This window comes from Citrus clementina, unplaced genomic scaffold, assembly GCF_000493195.1.
Source record: "Citrus clementina cultivar Clemenules unplaced genomic scaffold, Citrus_clementina_v1.0 scaffold_1, whole genome shotgun sequence".
Taxonomy (NCBI): domain Eukaryota; kingdom Viridiplantae; phylum Streptophyta; class Magnoliopsida; order Sapindales; family Rutaceae; genus Citrus; species Citrus x clementina.
Genome location: NW_006263303.1, coordinates 11,861,181 through 11,877,978, shown reverse-complemented (window position 1 = coordinate 11,877,978; position 16,798 = coordinate 11,861,181). Strand labels below are relative to the sequence as shown.

The 16,798-nt window shown below is 32.9% G+C and overlaps 1 protein-coding gene across 6 annotated transcripts; it reads right to left on the bottom strand.

Moving 5' to 3' along the window:
- Nucleotides 1–464: 464 nt before the first annotated feature.
- Nucleotides 465–12,664, bottom strand: LOC18053769. Of its 6 annotated transcripts, none has more exons than XM_006451496.2 (20): nt 12,339–12,659; nt 11,841–11,924; nt 11,356–11,683; nt 10,859–11,047; nt 10,684–10,767; nt 10,245–10,304; nt 8,997–9,041; nt 8,238–8,437; nt 6,029–6,478; nt 5,639–5,765; nt 5,356–5,553; nt 5,131–5,220; nt 4,718–4,780; nt 4,117–4,191; nt 3,988–4,038; nt 3,541–3,618; nt 2,061–2,195; nt 1,071–1,178; nt 908–973; nt 465–804 (listed from the first exon to the last, which is right to left on the bottom strand). In XM_006451496.2, exons 3-20 carry the CDS (start codon nt 11,665–11,667, stop codon nt 736–738), a joined length of 2,400 nt encoding a protein of 799 aa, XP_006451559.1. In that variant the 5' UTR covers nt 11,668–11,683; nt 11,841–11,924; nt 12,339–12,659; the 3' UTR covers nt 465–735. The 6 variants fall into 6 exon arrangements, with proteins under 6 accessions (XP_006451559.1, XP_024033183.1, XP_024033184.1 ...); XM_024177415.1 differs by having other exon boundaries at nt 11,841–11,906; XM_024177416.1 differs by lacking the exon at nt 11,841–11,924.
- Nucleotides 12,665–16,798: the final 4,134 nt, after the last annotated feature.

Below are 16,798 nucleotides of genomic sequence, written 5' to 3'. Positions count from 1 at the left end.
AGATTTTGTGAATTAATCTTTTTGCTAAGCTTTTATAAAAATAAAATTAATAATTAATTAGGCAAATATATAAATTAATTAAATCTTAATTGTATATTATTAAACATGTTCGAATGACAGAAAATTACAAGAAATTAAACACATCAACTAAATTCATTTTTTCCACCATGAACAATGTGCATTTGAAAAGACAAACCAAGTAAGATTAGAATCCCCATAAACAAGGCCCCCAGGAGCCGTTGTCTTGTAGTGTGCCACGTGCATATTTGCAAAATTCACCACTGCGTCTTTTCAAGGGAAGATTTATCGGCCTCATTAAAAATGTGAAGATTGCCACTCGCAACATGTAAAGGGCCTATAAGAATTGTCAGTGCCGAAAGCTCACTGACAGCCACCAAATTTCACAACTTCACTTTGCCATTTGCTTTTCCGTCCAGACCTTAGCGGACAATAGAATTTAAATATAAATAAGTACTAAAACAAAAATGCAATCTAGTTTCACTCCCCACATCAGAGTACCAACTAGAATGCAATTAAGCAAGAAGATTAATTTATTACATACACCATGCAAGAAGCAGAGAGCAAACTACAAGAAAGAGCAACTTTGAACTCCTAGAAATTTAATTTTTTTAACTGATACAAATAACCATAATTTTGAACTTATACATTACTGAACTTGCGTTCAAGTTACAACAGAACAAAACTGACCACTCAAGGCCATCTTGCATGGTAACACTATTGCTTCTGGAAAAAAGAGAGAACTAAATCCGTATGTACAGAAAAAAGCTGCGTGTCCACAAAAAGCTGCTTGGCATAATGACAAATGAACAAAAACTAAATAAATAACTAATAAAAATAAAAACTAAAATCAATGGGATGTATATGACAGATGCTCAAAGTAACATACCCTCATAAATGGCCGATGACGACTAGGGAATGAGTCGATGAAACTCTCCTTCAAAAGTAATGATACCTAGAAGAGGAAGGATTCCAACATTTTAACAGACGACATTGAAAGAGTAAAGAAAATTCTTTGCTGAAAACATTGTGATTTGTAAAAAAGTACTAACCTTATCGTTATTTGACTGTACGTTTGTAATTGTGTGAGACCGCAGATTAGAGCAAAGGGAATCCAAATAAGATCTTAGCACTGACAGAAAACCTTTGGCAGCTTCAATCTATATATATGAGATGCATTTTTGAAAAAAGAAAAGTGAACACATCAATGAATATACAATATCCATATGCCAATCTGTAGATCTTTCGATGCATAATGTGGAATTTAATGTTAAGGAAAGCTAAAAAACATCTAACAGATTAAAATTATCACAAATACCATAGGTTAACTATGTGTTAGCCTAAAACCTTTCATTTGTGAGGTACTCTATACTCACACCTAAGGAACCCAACCAGCACAAAAAGGCTCCATCTATCTGATTTATTTATGCACTACCAAAATCAGCAGAAAGAATCTCACCAATCAGGTTCAGTAATATAACTGTATATCATCTTTCAACAGGTAAACTGGGATTTTTTTGGGGGACAGTTGCCAAGCTATTTAAACTATAACAAATATGGTTCCAAAGTAAAAACAGAGATCAATTGATTATAAATACATGAAAACAGAGATTAATTGATTATACAATATGTGAAAACCGTATATACGTTAACCGTCTAGGCTACAAAACCAAGGGAAAACGATCACAAACAAAAGTTGCAAAACGTGACCTGACATGTTTGTAAAAATATGATAAGAGGGTCTAACAATTCTAACAATTACATTCTTAAACGCACAAAAGAATCTCTCCACAACTTCTGAAAAAGGATTTTGTTCAAATGTATAAATTCAATACAAAGAATTAGTACTAATAGGATATGAATAACAAGAGATCTAGTTCACATATCAAAGTACTAAAAACAACTGCATAACAGAACTCGAGTAAATCTTTAAGTTCAAAAGTTACAGCCAATATGCTATTGCACAATTATTTAAGGGCAAATATTTAATTTAGATCCCATGACAAGCAGAAATAAAATAAGGAAAGAAATTTGAGAAACACCTGCACATCTGTGCATTCGTAAACCGGTCTTTTCTTTCCCAAATAACTTTCTCCCACAAGCTTTGCATGGTAAGGACTTAAGGATGAAAATAACTGCTTGTGCTGTGGCAGTTGTGGTATTGATGGTGCCTTCACCTATCACATAATGCACATGGTGAACAAGAATGATAAAAATATTACTCTTACAAAGCAAAGCAGTTTTTGAAAATAATAATAATAACAATAAAAACAACAACAATCATCATCATCATCATCTTACCAAGAGAAAGTCAAAAGACTGACATTAAGAAAGAAAGAGGAATGCCAAGTCAAGAAGATGGCAAATACAAGAAAGCTATTATATTGACTTCTGGCCTTCTATTCTATTATTGTCACCATGTGTGCACTCATGCATTAGACATTTCCAAATTATTTAGCAACTTGAAGCCACAATGCTTCTATAACAGCCTGATCCCACAGTAGTATATTGTCCGATTTGGATCTAGGGCCCGGTTTTTATTGATCCACCCAAAAGGCCCCAAACTATTTGAGAAGGGACTCATCGTATAGAGCCGATAACCATTTCTAACCAGGTGAAGTGGGATACCGACACCCCTCAACCCTGGGTGCTGTTGTGTGACCCTTAGGTCCTAGCAGACACAGGCCAGCATAAATGGGTGATGTGACCACAAGGGCCAAGCGCACACAAGGCCGGGTGTCTCCTAAAGAAGGTAGAGAATAAGACCCAAGGGTTAGAGGTGCTAGAATCCCACATGGCCCGGTTAGAAATGGTTATTGGGCTATGTATGATAAGTCATTTCTTAAATAGTATGAGGCTTTTGGGTGGATTTAAAAGCAAAACTGTGCAGGCCTAGGCCCAAGGCAGACAATATCATACCGTTTGGGTGCCAGCTGTTACAACTTCCCACCCAGTGATTCATGATACACTACCATATTGAATGAAATTAGTCATCTGATGATAACAATTACACCCCATTCTGTCCCCATCCCAAATCTGGACATCATATACTTTAGAAATTTATTTTGCTAATCAAACTCCAATAGTTGATAAACCCCCTTTTTTCCCTTTCTTTTCCTTCTGTGGATAAGAAGGAAAAAATATGGCCTACTCACGCAAAAGTAGTTGCACTTCTTTCACGAAATGAAGGCCACCATTCATCATAGGACTAAACAAATGGAAAAATGGAGGCCTCGCAACCGTAATGCCAATGCTACTCAACGTTTTTCCAACACCTTCTCAGAATGAAACAAAATATTCTCCAGAAACAATTAATAAAATCATGACCTGAACTCTAACTAATGACCTTCACTTGATAGAGCTCCTTCTATCTTGATCGGGAAGAGGCAGGAAGACCTTTTGCAAGCCTACCTGTCCTGTAATATTACTGTGATCTTCATATACCATGCCAGTGGTTTACAACCAAAATAACTCGCATAAAATTCAAGGTAGACAAGTGAAATTGAAGATTAAGATGCAAACCTGGTTCTTGTTAGCATCAACCAAAATGACATTGGTCAACTTATTTTGTACTTCACTGGTTTTGTTCTTTACACCAACCTAAACACAAGTTACTTGCATTAGCCAGTTCATATCAGAAATAATAGAAGCCTAAAAAATAATGAGAATCACCAGATATGATTGCATCAGAATTTATACTCCTTCAGATAAGCATCAAATCATCTTATTCATCAAGGATAAATCTCTAAGTGAGCAACCTTCTAGAGACTTTAATTTTGATGAATTCCAGACTGTATCTGAAAAGGCAACTAATGCAGGAGCTAACAATTCTAGTTCATACAGACTTATGTCTCCTTTAAACCATGTAACTTGCAACAATGCATTACAAGTCTACGTATTCATTTCAATTACCATATTTCTTTGACATCAAGAATGAGGAAAGCGACAAAAGAATAAAAAATCACTCACTATGTAAGGAACAGGAGCATCTAGGAAGTCAAGCATGTCATCAGGCAAAACCTGTAAATTCATAGATGAAATCACTTGTCCAAGGAATAGAAAGAAAAAAAAAATCAAAAGGTTAAAATGAAACCAAACCGGCATTAGTAAGCTTTGCCACCGGTAGGGACGGATCAGAGGGATAATAGACAATACTGAAGCAGATAAAATTCCCTGTGCATAAAAAATATAATCCAATTTAACTCCAAAGGCCATTCCTTTATGCATGTAAGACTAGTAAAGGGAAACAAAATAGAATTTCCCATTATTCAATAAGAGTCTCTGAAGGTTTTGCAAAGACATCCACCTTATTCCTTACTAATCAACCCCACCGAATTTTATGCTGACCAAATCAAGCTACCCTTCTTAAAATTGGAGATTAAATCTTAAACACACGACGACTGAAGCAGCACACCAACCTAAATATCAATATCCAGATCACAGTATGCAATTGGTGCAAGGAGCTTTCTGTGGAAGGTGCAAAATGAGTAGAACTTGGACCTAATAAATCTAACACTTTTCTTCAATAGAATTTACATTAAAAAAGCTATATGGAGCAAACATAATTTACAAAATGACAATCATCAGATATGAACGGCATTACAATTTATACTCCATAAAAGCATCAAATTATCTTATTCATCAGGAATGAATCTCCGAGAGAGAGACACCATTAGCATTTAAGAAGAATGATACGTACCAAATTAGAACAAACAACCACAATTTGTTTCTCCAGCAATGCCGCAGCAAACATTGTTAACACCTGCAGGATGCAAGGAGAAATAACAACAGTTTTATAAGTAAATCCCTCAGAAGGTCAATACAAAATCAAATCTGGATTTCATATCCATGGTAAAAAGATAGAGGAAACAAGTCTGATCAACGAAAACATCTAATAAACATATTCTGCATCTTTATCATTTTGATTACATTGTATCCATTCAAGTTTAATCTCAAGTTGAAGATAACAAATACTGTGGCAACAACTGCTAATGAATGACCTGACAAAAAGCCTCCTTAAGCAGCACTGACCAAATTCAGACATATGTTAGTCTGAAAACAAAGTTAAACTACAGCCAGGCGAAATTATCAAAAACTGGGGCATTAACTTACGTTTTCAAGCCGCAAAGATCCACACATGCAAGCAACAGTCCATGCGGATAGTGCAGTTGCTTCCTCCTCTGCCCAGAGTGCAGTATGTGCCTGGTAAAAAAACAAATAGCAATAAGATGAAAAAGGACCTACTAGGCCTGAAAATATGGAAAGCAGAACAATTGGTATCAGGTAGGAGAAAGAATAAAATTCAATCCCACAACCATTTGCAAGCATCACATCTACCTCCACAAACTCCAGACTAGAGCTGCACGATCTCAAATCAATAGTAGATCCAGCACTGTGTAAAACAGTTTTATCCGGTCTATGAAATTCCAAGGGATGGAGGTGCTCTAATGGATGAAATCGGAGCGTTGTACCCCTCCCAGGGCAACGTAATCGATAATATTCACATAGAATTTGTAAAGATCCGTGGCGGTTTGCCTAAAAATTTAGCAAATTTTCTCAAATATGAAAAAAGTCATGCAACTTGAAAACAACACGTAGAATATCTAAAAAGGATTGAAACCTTAGCCCATTCAAGAATGTCAATATTATCACTGGAATATTCCTGCCCAGAGAAAGACACCTCTTCTGTCTCTGTATCATCAACATCACTCCGAAAATTCCTGTCTTCAGACGGAGAACCCTGAAAACTGCAATAAAACAACTATTAAATTGGCATACTATGGCAAACACCAATTACCAGGTATCCCCAAAAGAGAGAGGAAGAGAAGGCAACAACTTTTTTAATCAAATCTACTATTGTCCTCCTCACAAAATTCATTTGCCAAAATAGGGATTCCATTTTAAACTTGTAAAGCGCACATAATATGCTTAAGCAACAATGAATGTGCCACCGCAAAACAATAGTCATGAAAATGTTAATTAAGGATATCAGAAAAGCGCAATACTACACCTGGAGGAAGATTCAGAGCTTTCATACTGATAATAGCGCAGGAGTGGTAAAACAGCATTTGGTACATCAACTGCTCGCTTGTTTGTTGAGAAACTATCAACAGTATGACAATCTTCAAAGCTTGCTCCATCGGATTCTCCTTTATTTTTAGCAGGTTCCGTGTCTACTGCAGTGACAACATTATCATTGACATATTTCTTCATCAAGTAAACATCCCCATCAAGGATCTGACGCTCCACATGGTTACCAGCATCAGTGAATCTTCCAGATGCTGAATCACGTAAATTTAGTTGGACAGTATCTACTGTCGCATCATGCATGTGATGCTCATCGCCATGATTTAGCAACATATCTTCTGAAATTTCTTCTTTGCTATAGCTGTCAGAAGATTCAAAATCTAAGTTGCCAATGCCTCTCATTAACCGTTCCAATCTTTCTTCCACAAAAATGCTGTGAAAAAATTGTTAAAACATCAGGGTTAATAAATGTAATTTCTTCAAACAGTAAAATTTCAGGATTTAAGAAAATTTCACATTCTAATGACAAAGGATCCAAACCACGAGGTTTCTATCTCTTTGATAGCTAAACATTAAGTTATTCCCGCAAAGAATATGCACTCTGCACAAGTATAATTGCATTACATGCAGGAGATATTTCTATCAGCCCAATTATGGAATCAAGAAAACTTACAATCCTATGTAGTATTATCCATCTATTCTTTTTATTTTATTTCAATTTCACAATAATCAGAGGAGGAAGCATCGGTACTTTTTTCTTTTCCATGCAAAGAACTGAGATAATAACAGGAAAAAGCATACGTACTGTTTTCTTGATCATGAAAAAGAACTGAGATAGTGTCGGAGAACAAATTTATACCTGAGTGCAGCTCTTTTTTCTTTTATTTCATTTTATTATTATTATCATTTTTTAATCATCTACTTTCAACTATGCTTTACAAGTCAAGTTTTAACACTTTTGAAATTGAAACATATATCACCAAATTAGACACATGAAAGCAATCAATTACAGTCAATTAGTAAAGGTAGTTACTGATAGATTGTTCTGTACCTGAGCAAGTTTAAAAAACGGCAACCCTCTAGTTCCCCCAATGGGTGTAAAATGAGTCAGGCCTGCACAGCACAAGCCTGACACAAAAAATAATGTGCAGGCATGAGAGCCCAAATAGGCTTGTGCATGGCCGGCTCACATTTAAGGCAAGAAAGCCCAATGGGTCAGTATATGGACAACACATCATTAATAAGTCAACACCCCTCAATAACAGTTATGTAATAACTAAATTCAGACGTATTTTAGTAATCTTGTAATTAATACACACACACACATATTTTTATAAGACCCTTTTTGAATTTTATTTCATAAAATAACCCCAGTTTAATTTATAAGTACAAACCCATATATTAAAATTAACCATCCAGCCACACAAAATTTCTCCCTCAAAAGAGTACTTTAAAGTTTTTATTTATAAAATACCAACAAATCCTAAAATAATAAATTATATTCGTATTATATAGTTTCTCTCCCCCAAAACTCTGAACTCCTATATTTTTTCTTAAAAGGAAAAGAAAAAGATTTTTTTAAATTAAAATTTGAAATGGGGTCGGTGTAAAAAGTTTGTTAAAAGAATAATTTAATTAAGCGTCTAATAGAATTTCCATTTAAAACAATAAATCAATCAAACTGTCATCGGTTATTTAGGTAATAAAAAGGCCTACTCATATGTAAAGTAGAAAAAGAGTGTCATGAGGCCTGCACAGCAAAGGTAGTAATGGGCCAATGAGCCATGTCAAGCCAACATTTTATGAATGGGTCTGGAACAAGCACGGCAAGAACCACGTACAGGCCAAACTTTTTTTTTTTGGCCAGCCATCACGGCTCGGCCCAAATTTCACATCCAGTTCTTACCCAATCCAGGAGCCGCAAATTTTTAACACACCATTGGAGGACACGCAAATAGTCTATTCACTAAATTCTGTGTAAAATGTAACTAAATTTTCCAATGTTTTATGCAAAATATATCAGACCAGCTATTCTACTAGCATCATAACAAAGAGTTGGCTTCCATCACTCACAAAATCCATTTTACAAGTATATTCCAGAACATAATCATATCAGAAGGTAAATAAGACTTCACATTAAGCAGTAAAAGAATAATGAAAGGTAATTTATATATCAAAAAATATGGACGCACCTATGTAGAACACCAAAGTGTAATTCAAAGAAAGGAAGCCTTGAAAGAATGCAATAACATCTTCGTGTGGTCAGCACATGACGGGACAAAGTTGCGCAGGCAGGTTGATTTAATGAAATGATGGAAAGCAACCTAGAGGGCTTTTGCACTCTCTCTTCAACTAACATACAACAACCATATAAGGTTGAATGATCAGCAACCTAGTAGACAAAAGTGGTGTAAAAGGGTCACGAATGATAACCAACAAAAACAAAAGGTTTAATGATACATTTGAAGCAAATACAATGTAGGGGAAATGAAAAAATCCAAGCATCACTGCAAATTAATTTGTAGATAACAAAGATCTCATAAAAGCTAACCCTCCAACAACAGGTGATAATAAACCAGCCACAAATATGCAAACAACCAAACATTTGACATACATTTTCAGTCAAGTTGAAGAACTACCAGCAAGACTTAAATGATCTCAAATCAAATTAATATTCAGAGGCAAAAATAAATCCATGTTGCACCCAACAAATTCATCCCATCTCATCATAAATTTTTCTCCTTCACCACATCTAATGGGATAATCAGTAATGTAGTGAGTAACCCACACACAGCAATTAGACTACTGTACTAACAGCGATAACAAAAATTATCATGTGAAAGAAAATACATACTTCTTAAAAAAAGACACTGAAAAAGAAATAAAAAAGTCACCATAACACTATAACAGACCAGAAAGTCAAGCTAGAATTTATGGTATTTAAAAGTTACCTGTAGTCGGAATACAAATGACAAGTCACTTTGTTTTAAGTGCTCCTGCAAAATAAGCAACATAGCACTATGATTCCTCTATTTGTGAATGATATCTATCAACACATTCTAAGTTTCTTATTATTAAGAAGTAAATGAGTATATGATTGGTGAATATTTTGAATCATATATTAAATCACAGTAAATCTTGCAAACGCTTTAACAATGCTATAAAAGATAAACAAGTCCACGTTGTCAGCATCTTAAGCAAAGCTGCTTCTAAAGCCCATAAGTACCATCGCTCACTAACATGACACATTAGGTCCTGAACCCTCACGTTATTGTAGAGCTTTAACAAGAAACATGGTCTAGAAGATCTCACACACGGCTGAGTGGTGAAAAATAACTTGAGCAGTCAAATTAGGTGTTGTTTGTTTTTTCAGTCTGAAGTGTAAATGTAACTTCTGTCAAACATTAACATATTTTAGGATTTTTAAAAAAATGTGGAAAAAGTCTACTGTCATCTGATACCTGAAATCTAGATGGAAATTTTTAATTTCAAATATCAAAAATACCCTCAATAATTCCTACATTTCCTGAATATAAACCTGCCATTTTTGTATTATCGTTAGAGTGATTTTTTGTTTCTAATCGTTATAATTTTTGTTAGCATTGCTACATTAAACAATCAAAAAAATTGAACAAATCAACACATACTATAGACGCATCCAGAGACGAATTACCACTATGAAAAATCAAACTAAAGAAATAGTTTTGATCTCATAATTACATATTTTATAATGAAATTAAATTGTGAAACTAAATAGTGCCAGTATTACTTTCTAATCCTATCAAACTAATCAACTTGTTGTGAAGGTGCACCATCTAAAGGATGTATGTGTCAAGTACTCATTTTAAAATTTTTGTTGTTCGTAAAAACAAACAAACTACTTAACACTAACAATCAAATATTGAAAAAGGAAAAACAAACAGTTCATTCAGGCAATAATCCAAAGCTGTGCAGATTTCGATTAAATTTAAACCTATTCAAATTTCAAATTAAAAAAAAAAAATTACCTAAGTCAATCAAAACTTGTCCAGTTCAGCACACATTTTGCCTTGTTAATATTATGCAAATTAAGCTCTCTCAACAATAATTAAATATCAACAAGAAAGTACCTCATTCCTAGAAAGATCTGAGGAAGTAACACAAGCACTAATCCTAGACTAGCAAAGAGCTTTTACAATATGACCCATAAGCATAAATACCTGCCCAAGAAGAATTTCATTTAATTCGCTCATGGATGGAGTTCTCTCAACAACATTAACCTGAAACCAGGCAGGACAGATTTAAGAAACACTTAGACGAAAGAGCACATCCATTTCACCAGACAAATACACAAAAAAAAATAATAATAATAAAATAATTAAGCAGACAACTTTCTCAAACAAGTACACAAGTTTATGAACCTATCTCATTATAAGTAGAATTCACACTCTTACTAGTTAACAATACTAAAGTTGAAGAGGCAGTATAATTTTCTTATATTCACATAAAATCTGAAGCAACAGGATCGAGTCCCTACTTTTCCAGTACATGAACAAAAGAGGTACACTGATATGAATTACAAACTGTCAAGTATTAGCAATGAGGAACTAGTTCAAAATATAAGTAATTAACTGAAGAACTTTCAAGTATATACCCAACCTCCACCCCTCCAGGGAAGCAAAATGAAAGAAGATCCTTGTATTTAAGGGGCAACTGCTTTTCTCGGGGGTAAACAAATAAGACCTGAAAGTAAAACCCACAAAAACAAATTCAAAACTCAAATTACTTTCAAATATCTAGAAATCCATAAATTTCAACTTCAAATAATACCCACCTGAGGTTCAATATCTGGCTCTACACGAGAATAATTCTGGTAATTCCGTGCACTTCGCAGTTTTCCAGGAAATTCAGACTTTCTGGCAAAACATTGCCTCTCAAGAGCCTTAATATCACAGTTAGGATGAAGTCCAACAACTACCATGCTCTCAAAGAGCCTAGTTGGCTCTTTCAAGGACCTGTGATCCTGCAAACTTAGGTAAGAGATTGTTATGAAACACCAAAACGGAACTTCTAGTTAACACAATTCACATAAAGATATGAACAAAATGTCTTGAAGTATCAAGCATCGTAACAGCATCAGACTATAACAAATATAAAGTAATAGAAATTGAAAAGATTTTAGACTAAACAAGCAACAGCTTTGATTAGATAATAAGCAATAAAAGCTGGGACTCAAGACTGAAGAAACCTTAACTACCCATTCGCTCAAAATCTTCATATAGAAAATAGTGGCACAATCAGCAAGAGATTCACTTCAATGAAAACGCATACCAAGTATTGTAACTGAAAGCTTGCCCACTGACGCTTTTGGCTAGTTAAAACTTCTGGATTATAAGTTCCAGTTTTCTGCACTTCAGTAGAATGCGAGAAGCCTTTTAGAACCCTTGCAACATGGTGCTGTAGTTTCTGAAGCCGGCCGCTATCATTCTCTTCTTTTGATGAAAATACAACAGACGGCCTTGGAGAATGAGTAGCGGTCGCGGCAGAGGCTGCAGCAGCAACAGCTCTTGCCACATCTTCTGTGGTCTGCATGAAAAGTGAGGCACCCCATCCAGTGCTGCCAGCGTCTTCATTCTTAGTCATCCCAAAAACTCCTCAACTGCCAAAACATATAGTTTAAACATAAATTCAAGTCTGAGAAGAAGATTTAATAACAAAAAAAGAACTAATTTCACAAGAAATGAACAGAATTCTCAACTTTCAAACAGGTAATCAAGTTTGGGGAAAAAGTAAATCAATCATATTACCATACAAACCTTTGTTTTACTCAGATATCAGACTTCTGTAAGTCAAATACTGCACTCTGGGGATAGCTGAAGGATCTAAAGCTTATAAGAAATCTGTTAGAAACAGCAGCGTTAACATCAGCTATCAAGTTAAAATGAAGTTCTTAAAATTTTCCTCTGGTTACAAAATCAGTAGCAGCCCACCTAATCAACTTAAAGCAAATTACACTTTTGACTCAAACAGCTCATGGCAGTTATGGTTTCTGCAGAGTTTTTCCCTTTTTTTTTGCATCAGTTACACAAACTTGATTAAAAAAAAAAAATCAGTAATGAAATCATCTAATTCAAGCATGAAACAGAAAACATCAAATCACACATCAAACTCAGAATTAAGCTTAATATATCAAAGTCAAAGATAACAAAACAACTCAAATTAATCAAGCTGGAAACATTCACGAAAATATCTCAATGAATAAATTGATCGCATAAAAATAAATATCAATTGAAAAAACAAAGACAAAAACTCACTTTTCCAAGAAGAGACACAAATAGGGTTTAAGCGAGAGGGAGAAAAGAGAGTTCAGGTGGCCATAAAACGGAAGCTGAAGGCTTCTTTATAGTTATATTAAATTAAGATTACTTGATCTTTCCGTTCAAAGAGAGGTTTTACAGAAATTAAAAAGATCAGCGTCCTCGCATACGTCGATACAAAAAGCGGCAGAAATAATATACTCGTGAACGGTCAGTTTCTTCTTGTTGTGTTGTGTTGTGTTGTATTGTGAAATTACATGCGGGCACACGCTTTTTTTTAGATGTCTTAAAAGATATTAATCTACTAAACTTCACGAGAACTGCTTTGCTTGGTTTGGTACTGAAGCACAATGTCCCACTTTTTCACTTTATTTTTCCTCTAGTCGCACTCGGTCTAATTACGTGTGTTATTTTAAAATTTATCTGTTACTTTTTTTTCCCCACTAAAGCGGCAATTTTTCTCCCCTGATTCGTACGGCGCGCAACCCGCGACTTTTCGATGCGGAAGTCGAATTTATAGGTATGTAAATTATATCAATTTGTAATATGGCTGTGGGATTTATTACCATATTACAAGGACTGTAAATTATATTAATTGTGATTTAGCAACGCCCTCATAATAAACTTACTTTTTGTAAGATATAGATATTTGCTGCGTTATTTTTATATAAATGTTGAATTTATTCTTTTAAAAATAAGAGAGTACAAACAAATGTTTTTTGAGGAGAGGTTACTATGTGGCATGGATTAAAAATAATATTTATTATGAAATAGAAAGTATAGTTTTGACATAAAATTTGATAACAATAATAAATATGACTTTTAAAGTTACATCATGTTTGGTGTTGAGATGGTTTAAAAGTCGCAAGAAATAAAAAAGTTACAGTTACGAACAAAATTAATAGCATATAGTAAATATGATTTTTAATAATAATTTTGATAAAAATTATAAGTTTTTCATAATACAAATGTAAGATAAAAATCAATTAAACTTTCAAACTACATTTATAAGTGTTTGGCTAACACATAACTGCTTTAACTTTTAAATTAAAGTTGTTCAACCACAATACTAATCAGGACCTTAATAACTTATTAACTTTTACAAATGATAAATGTTATATGCGCACTCTCTCTCTCTCTCTCTCTTTCTACTATAAAATCACTATAAAACAAGATCATCATAATTTCTAAATTAGTTGCAAGTGTTTAATTAAAGACCATACAACAATTCTAAACAGAGCCGAAAAATACCTAAACAAGCTCTTACAAATAAAGGAAATCTTACCAAATATTAGAAGAACATGAAAAATCCAAATAGTTGTAGCATTAATTGATATTATTGTGCAGATTATGGCCTCATTTTGGTACTGCGATATTGTGGCTTGTAAATTTTTTAGCTACTAAAAGTTCTTATTATAAATAAAAAATTAATTTTTTGATAAACACAATTTTTAAATAATAATTTCTATAAAAATAACACCCATCATACAATCTTTTAGAAAATAAATAACAAGAATAATTATATTTTCAGCTTTAATAAATTGACGCCATGTATTGAAACCTCACCGTGTGTAATGTGCTTTCACTCATTTACATACAAATAATGCGATATAATCGATCTAATCAATATTTTAAACCTTGCTAAATTTTATATTTTTACGGATACTCGCTACACAAAAGATTTATATTAATATATGATAAAATTTATGCAAGATTTTTTTAAATTAAATAAGAAACATAACATATATTGAATATAGAAACTTTCTTTAGTGGGCTAGAATTCTAAAAGATTAATGATACAACAATAAATTATTTTATAAATTTATTTTATACAAATTGATATAGTCTAAATTCATTAGTTGAGTGAAAATAATATAATAAAAATAAAATATGTGGACCAAACGTTATTTAATCCAATTAACTAAAATATATTATATCAGTTTGTACAAAATAAATTTATATAAGAGTCCATATTTCTATTTTACTTATTCTAAAAGTGATAAGTAGCTAGAAAAAATTAATTTAACTTTTGTCATCTACGTACTACTTTAAGAAAATTATTTATAAAAGTATTCATGTAAATTATAAAAAACTCAGTAAGGCTTAAAGATAAGATTATTAGTGTCACATGTGTGGTCATTATCATTTTAGGTAGCAGCAAATTGGTAAAACACAATATGGTCTTGCTTTTTGGGTGAAATGAAAAAAAAATTGGTCTATAGAGTTTTTTTTTTCAAAGAAAAAAACTAAGAAATAAAACAGGGATGGATTTACCATGCAAAAGCTATTATGAAGCATGATGAGAGTAAGTGATAAAGACCAAAGAGTGTTCCTTTCTCCTCATGTTAGATAAAGTGACCAATTGAGTCCCACTCCAACACATGTTGATGAACCAACCTCTTTGAATCATCATACTATCAAACAGTAGAAAATTGCGTGGGGTAGCCTGAAAAAGCCTAGCAACTATATCACCCATGAATGCCACCGCGGGCTACCTTTACCTTCTCTTCTTTGGTGGTTCAAAATTCAGTAGGTTTTTCATCAATTCTACTCTTTTCCCTTTTCCCCGTACCTCGTTTTTTGAGTTTTGATATTTAATACAAGCATTTATTTTATGGTACATTTACTAATTGGTTATTAGAATGAGTTAAAATATGAATGAAAATAAGTTGTTCATTTGAGCTATAGGTATGGATGGACAAAATTGCGTTCGGATTAAGCCAGTCAAATTTTATATCGATTGAGTTGGAACATGTGTGAGTAAACTTTATATTGCTTAAGGATTGATTACCTTAAAAGTCGACAGTTAATAAAGTTTAAAAGTTTCTTCATCTTTCTAAAACAATTTTATATTTCACTGATTTAATGTCAAGAATTACTATCTTATTTGTTTAAGTGCAAAAGTAGATGAATTTAATAATTATTTGATTGTTGTATTAGGTTTTGATCCATAATTGTCAAAGAACTAAATAAAAGTGGCAGATTATGATCAACAATTATGAGATTTTTTCATTTGATTGCATGTGAAATATAATTCAAGATGAACAAACTAAGTTTATGCGCTTGTTTCTTGATTCAAACTATCTTTCTTGATTTTAATGCTTTCATAAAATTGAAATTTGAGAGCTTATTCTAGGTTATTTCATGGAAAAAGATTACGTAAAGAGCTTATTTTATTTAATAGTTAGGTATGGGAAGATCAAGATAATTGAGCTTGTAGTTATCTTAGGATAGTTGTTTTCGAAAGAGAATGAATGATAATTCTAAATATTGACTTAATGTAATGTACATTGGTGGAGAATGATTCATTAACCATAATTCTCATTATACATTAAAACCACTTAAGAATTAGTTTCTAAAATTTTAGATTTTTTGTTTGAATTTATTTATTTTAGTTAATATAGCAAATCTAACTAAATATTTGTATGCGCGTTGTTAGTGTTTCTAGAAATTTTTAGCTCATTTCATTAAGTTTAGATTGAGTTTTTAATTTAATATTTTTGTTTTAGGTTAGTTTTGTGTGCTTTGAGTTATTAACTTGTTAAACTGTGATTCTACAAGATTGAAGCTTGCTAGCTACCATACTCATTAAAATTTTAAGGCAAAAATTTAAGAGTATGTTTTTTAGCATATCAAAACTAAATTAGATTATTTTATAAATATATGTGATCAAACGGTCACATGCAAAACTTATTGACTTACATGATTTATTTCAAAGTTGATGAACCATGCACACCTTATTTTATGATAATATAGTACATCTCTTATTCTTACATGTTCATATTTGAACATTTAACTTCTAAGCGGTTAATGGAAGTTAATTGTTCAAATTTGAACAAATAATTATCATTTAGTTGCCTATTTAAACGCATGACTACATCTGAAAATATTATTTTAAGATACTCTCTAAAGTACTAAAATTTCACTTACAATGTGTGTATTTGAGAGATTATGTATGTAACTACTAGCCCAACGGCGGTGTTTTGACAATCTTCAAATTCTATCATATTCTATATCTTTAAAATTGAATCAATGAGTTTTTTTTTTTTTTTTTAACTAAACCAAACTAGTGATCAATTTTATAGTTTCCAGTTCAATTCTACCAAACTGACGATTCAATCAATGAGACGTGTACTTTAAGTTCCTTCCACTGCAATGTTGCTTCACTATGGAATCATTCAATAGAGTCCCACTATTATCCTGGAGCTTCTTGTAGCATAAAGGAGACACAGGTGACTTTTTCTTCTTCTGATACTTTGGCTACTTTTATAATTTTTTCTATGGTTTTTATATGGGTGGATTTAATCTTCTAAATTTGCTTCCTGAACTTTGCATTGCCTGAGCATGTTCATCTCTTTTAACTTCCCTTTCCAATACCACAATGTCTGTAAGTCGATCAATTGCAAATTATTTTCCTGAAGATCCTCTTGCCCTTTTGCTTCTGTTAATCCTAACAC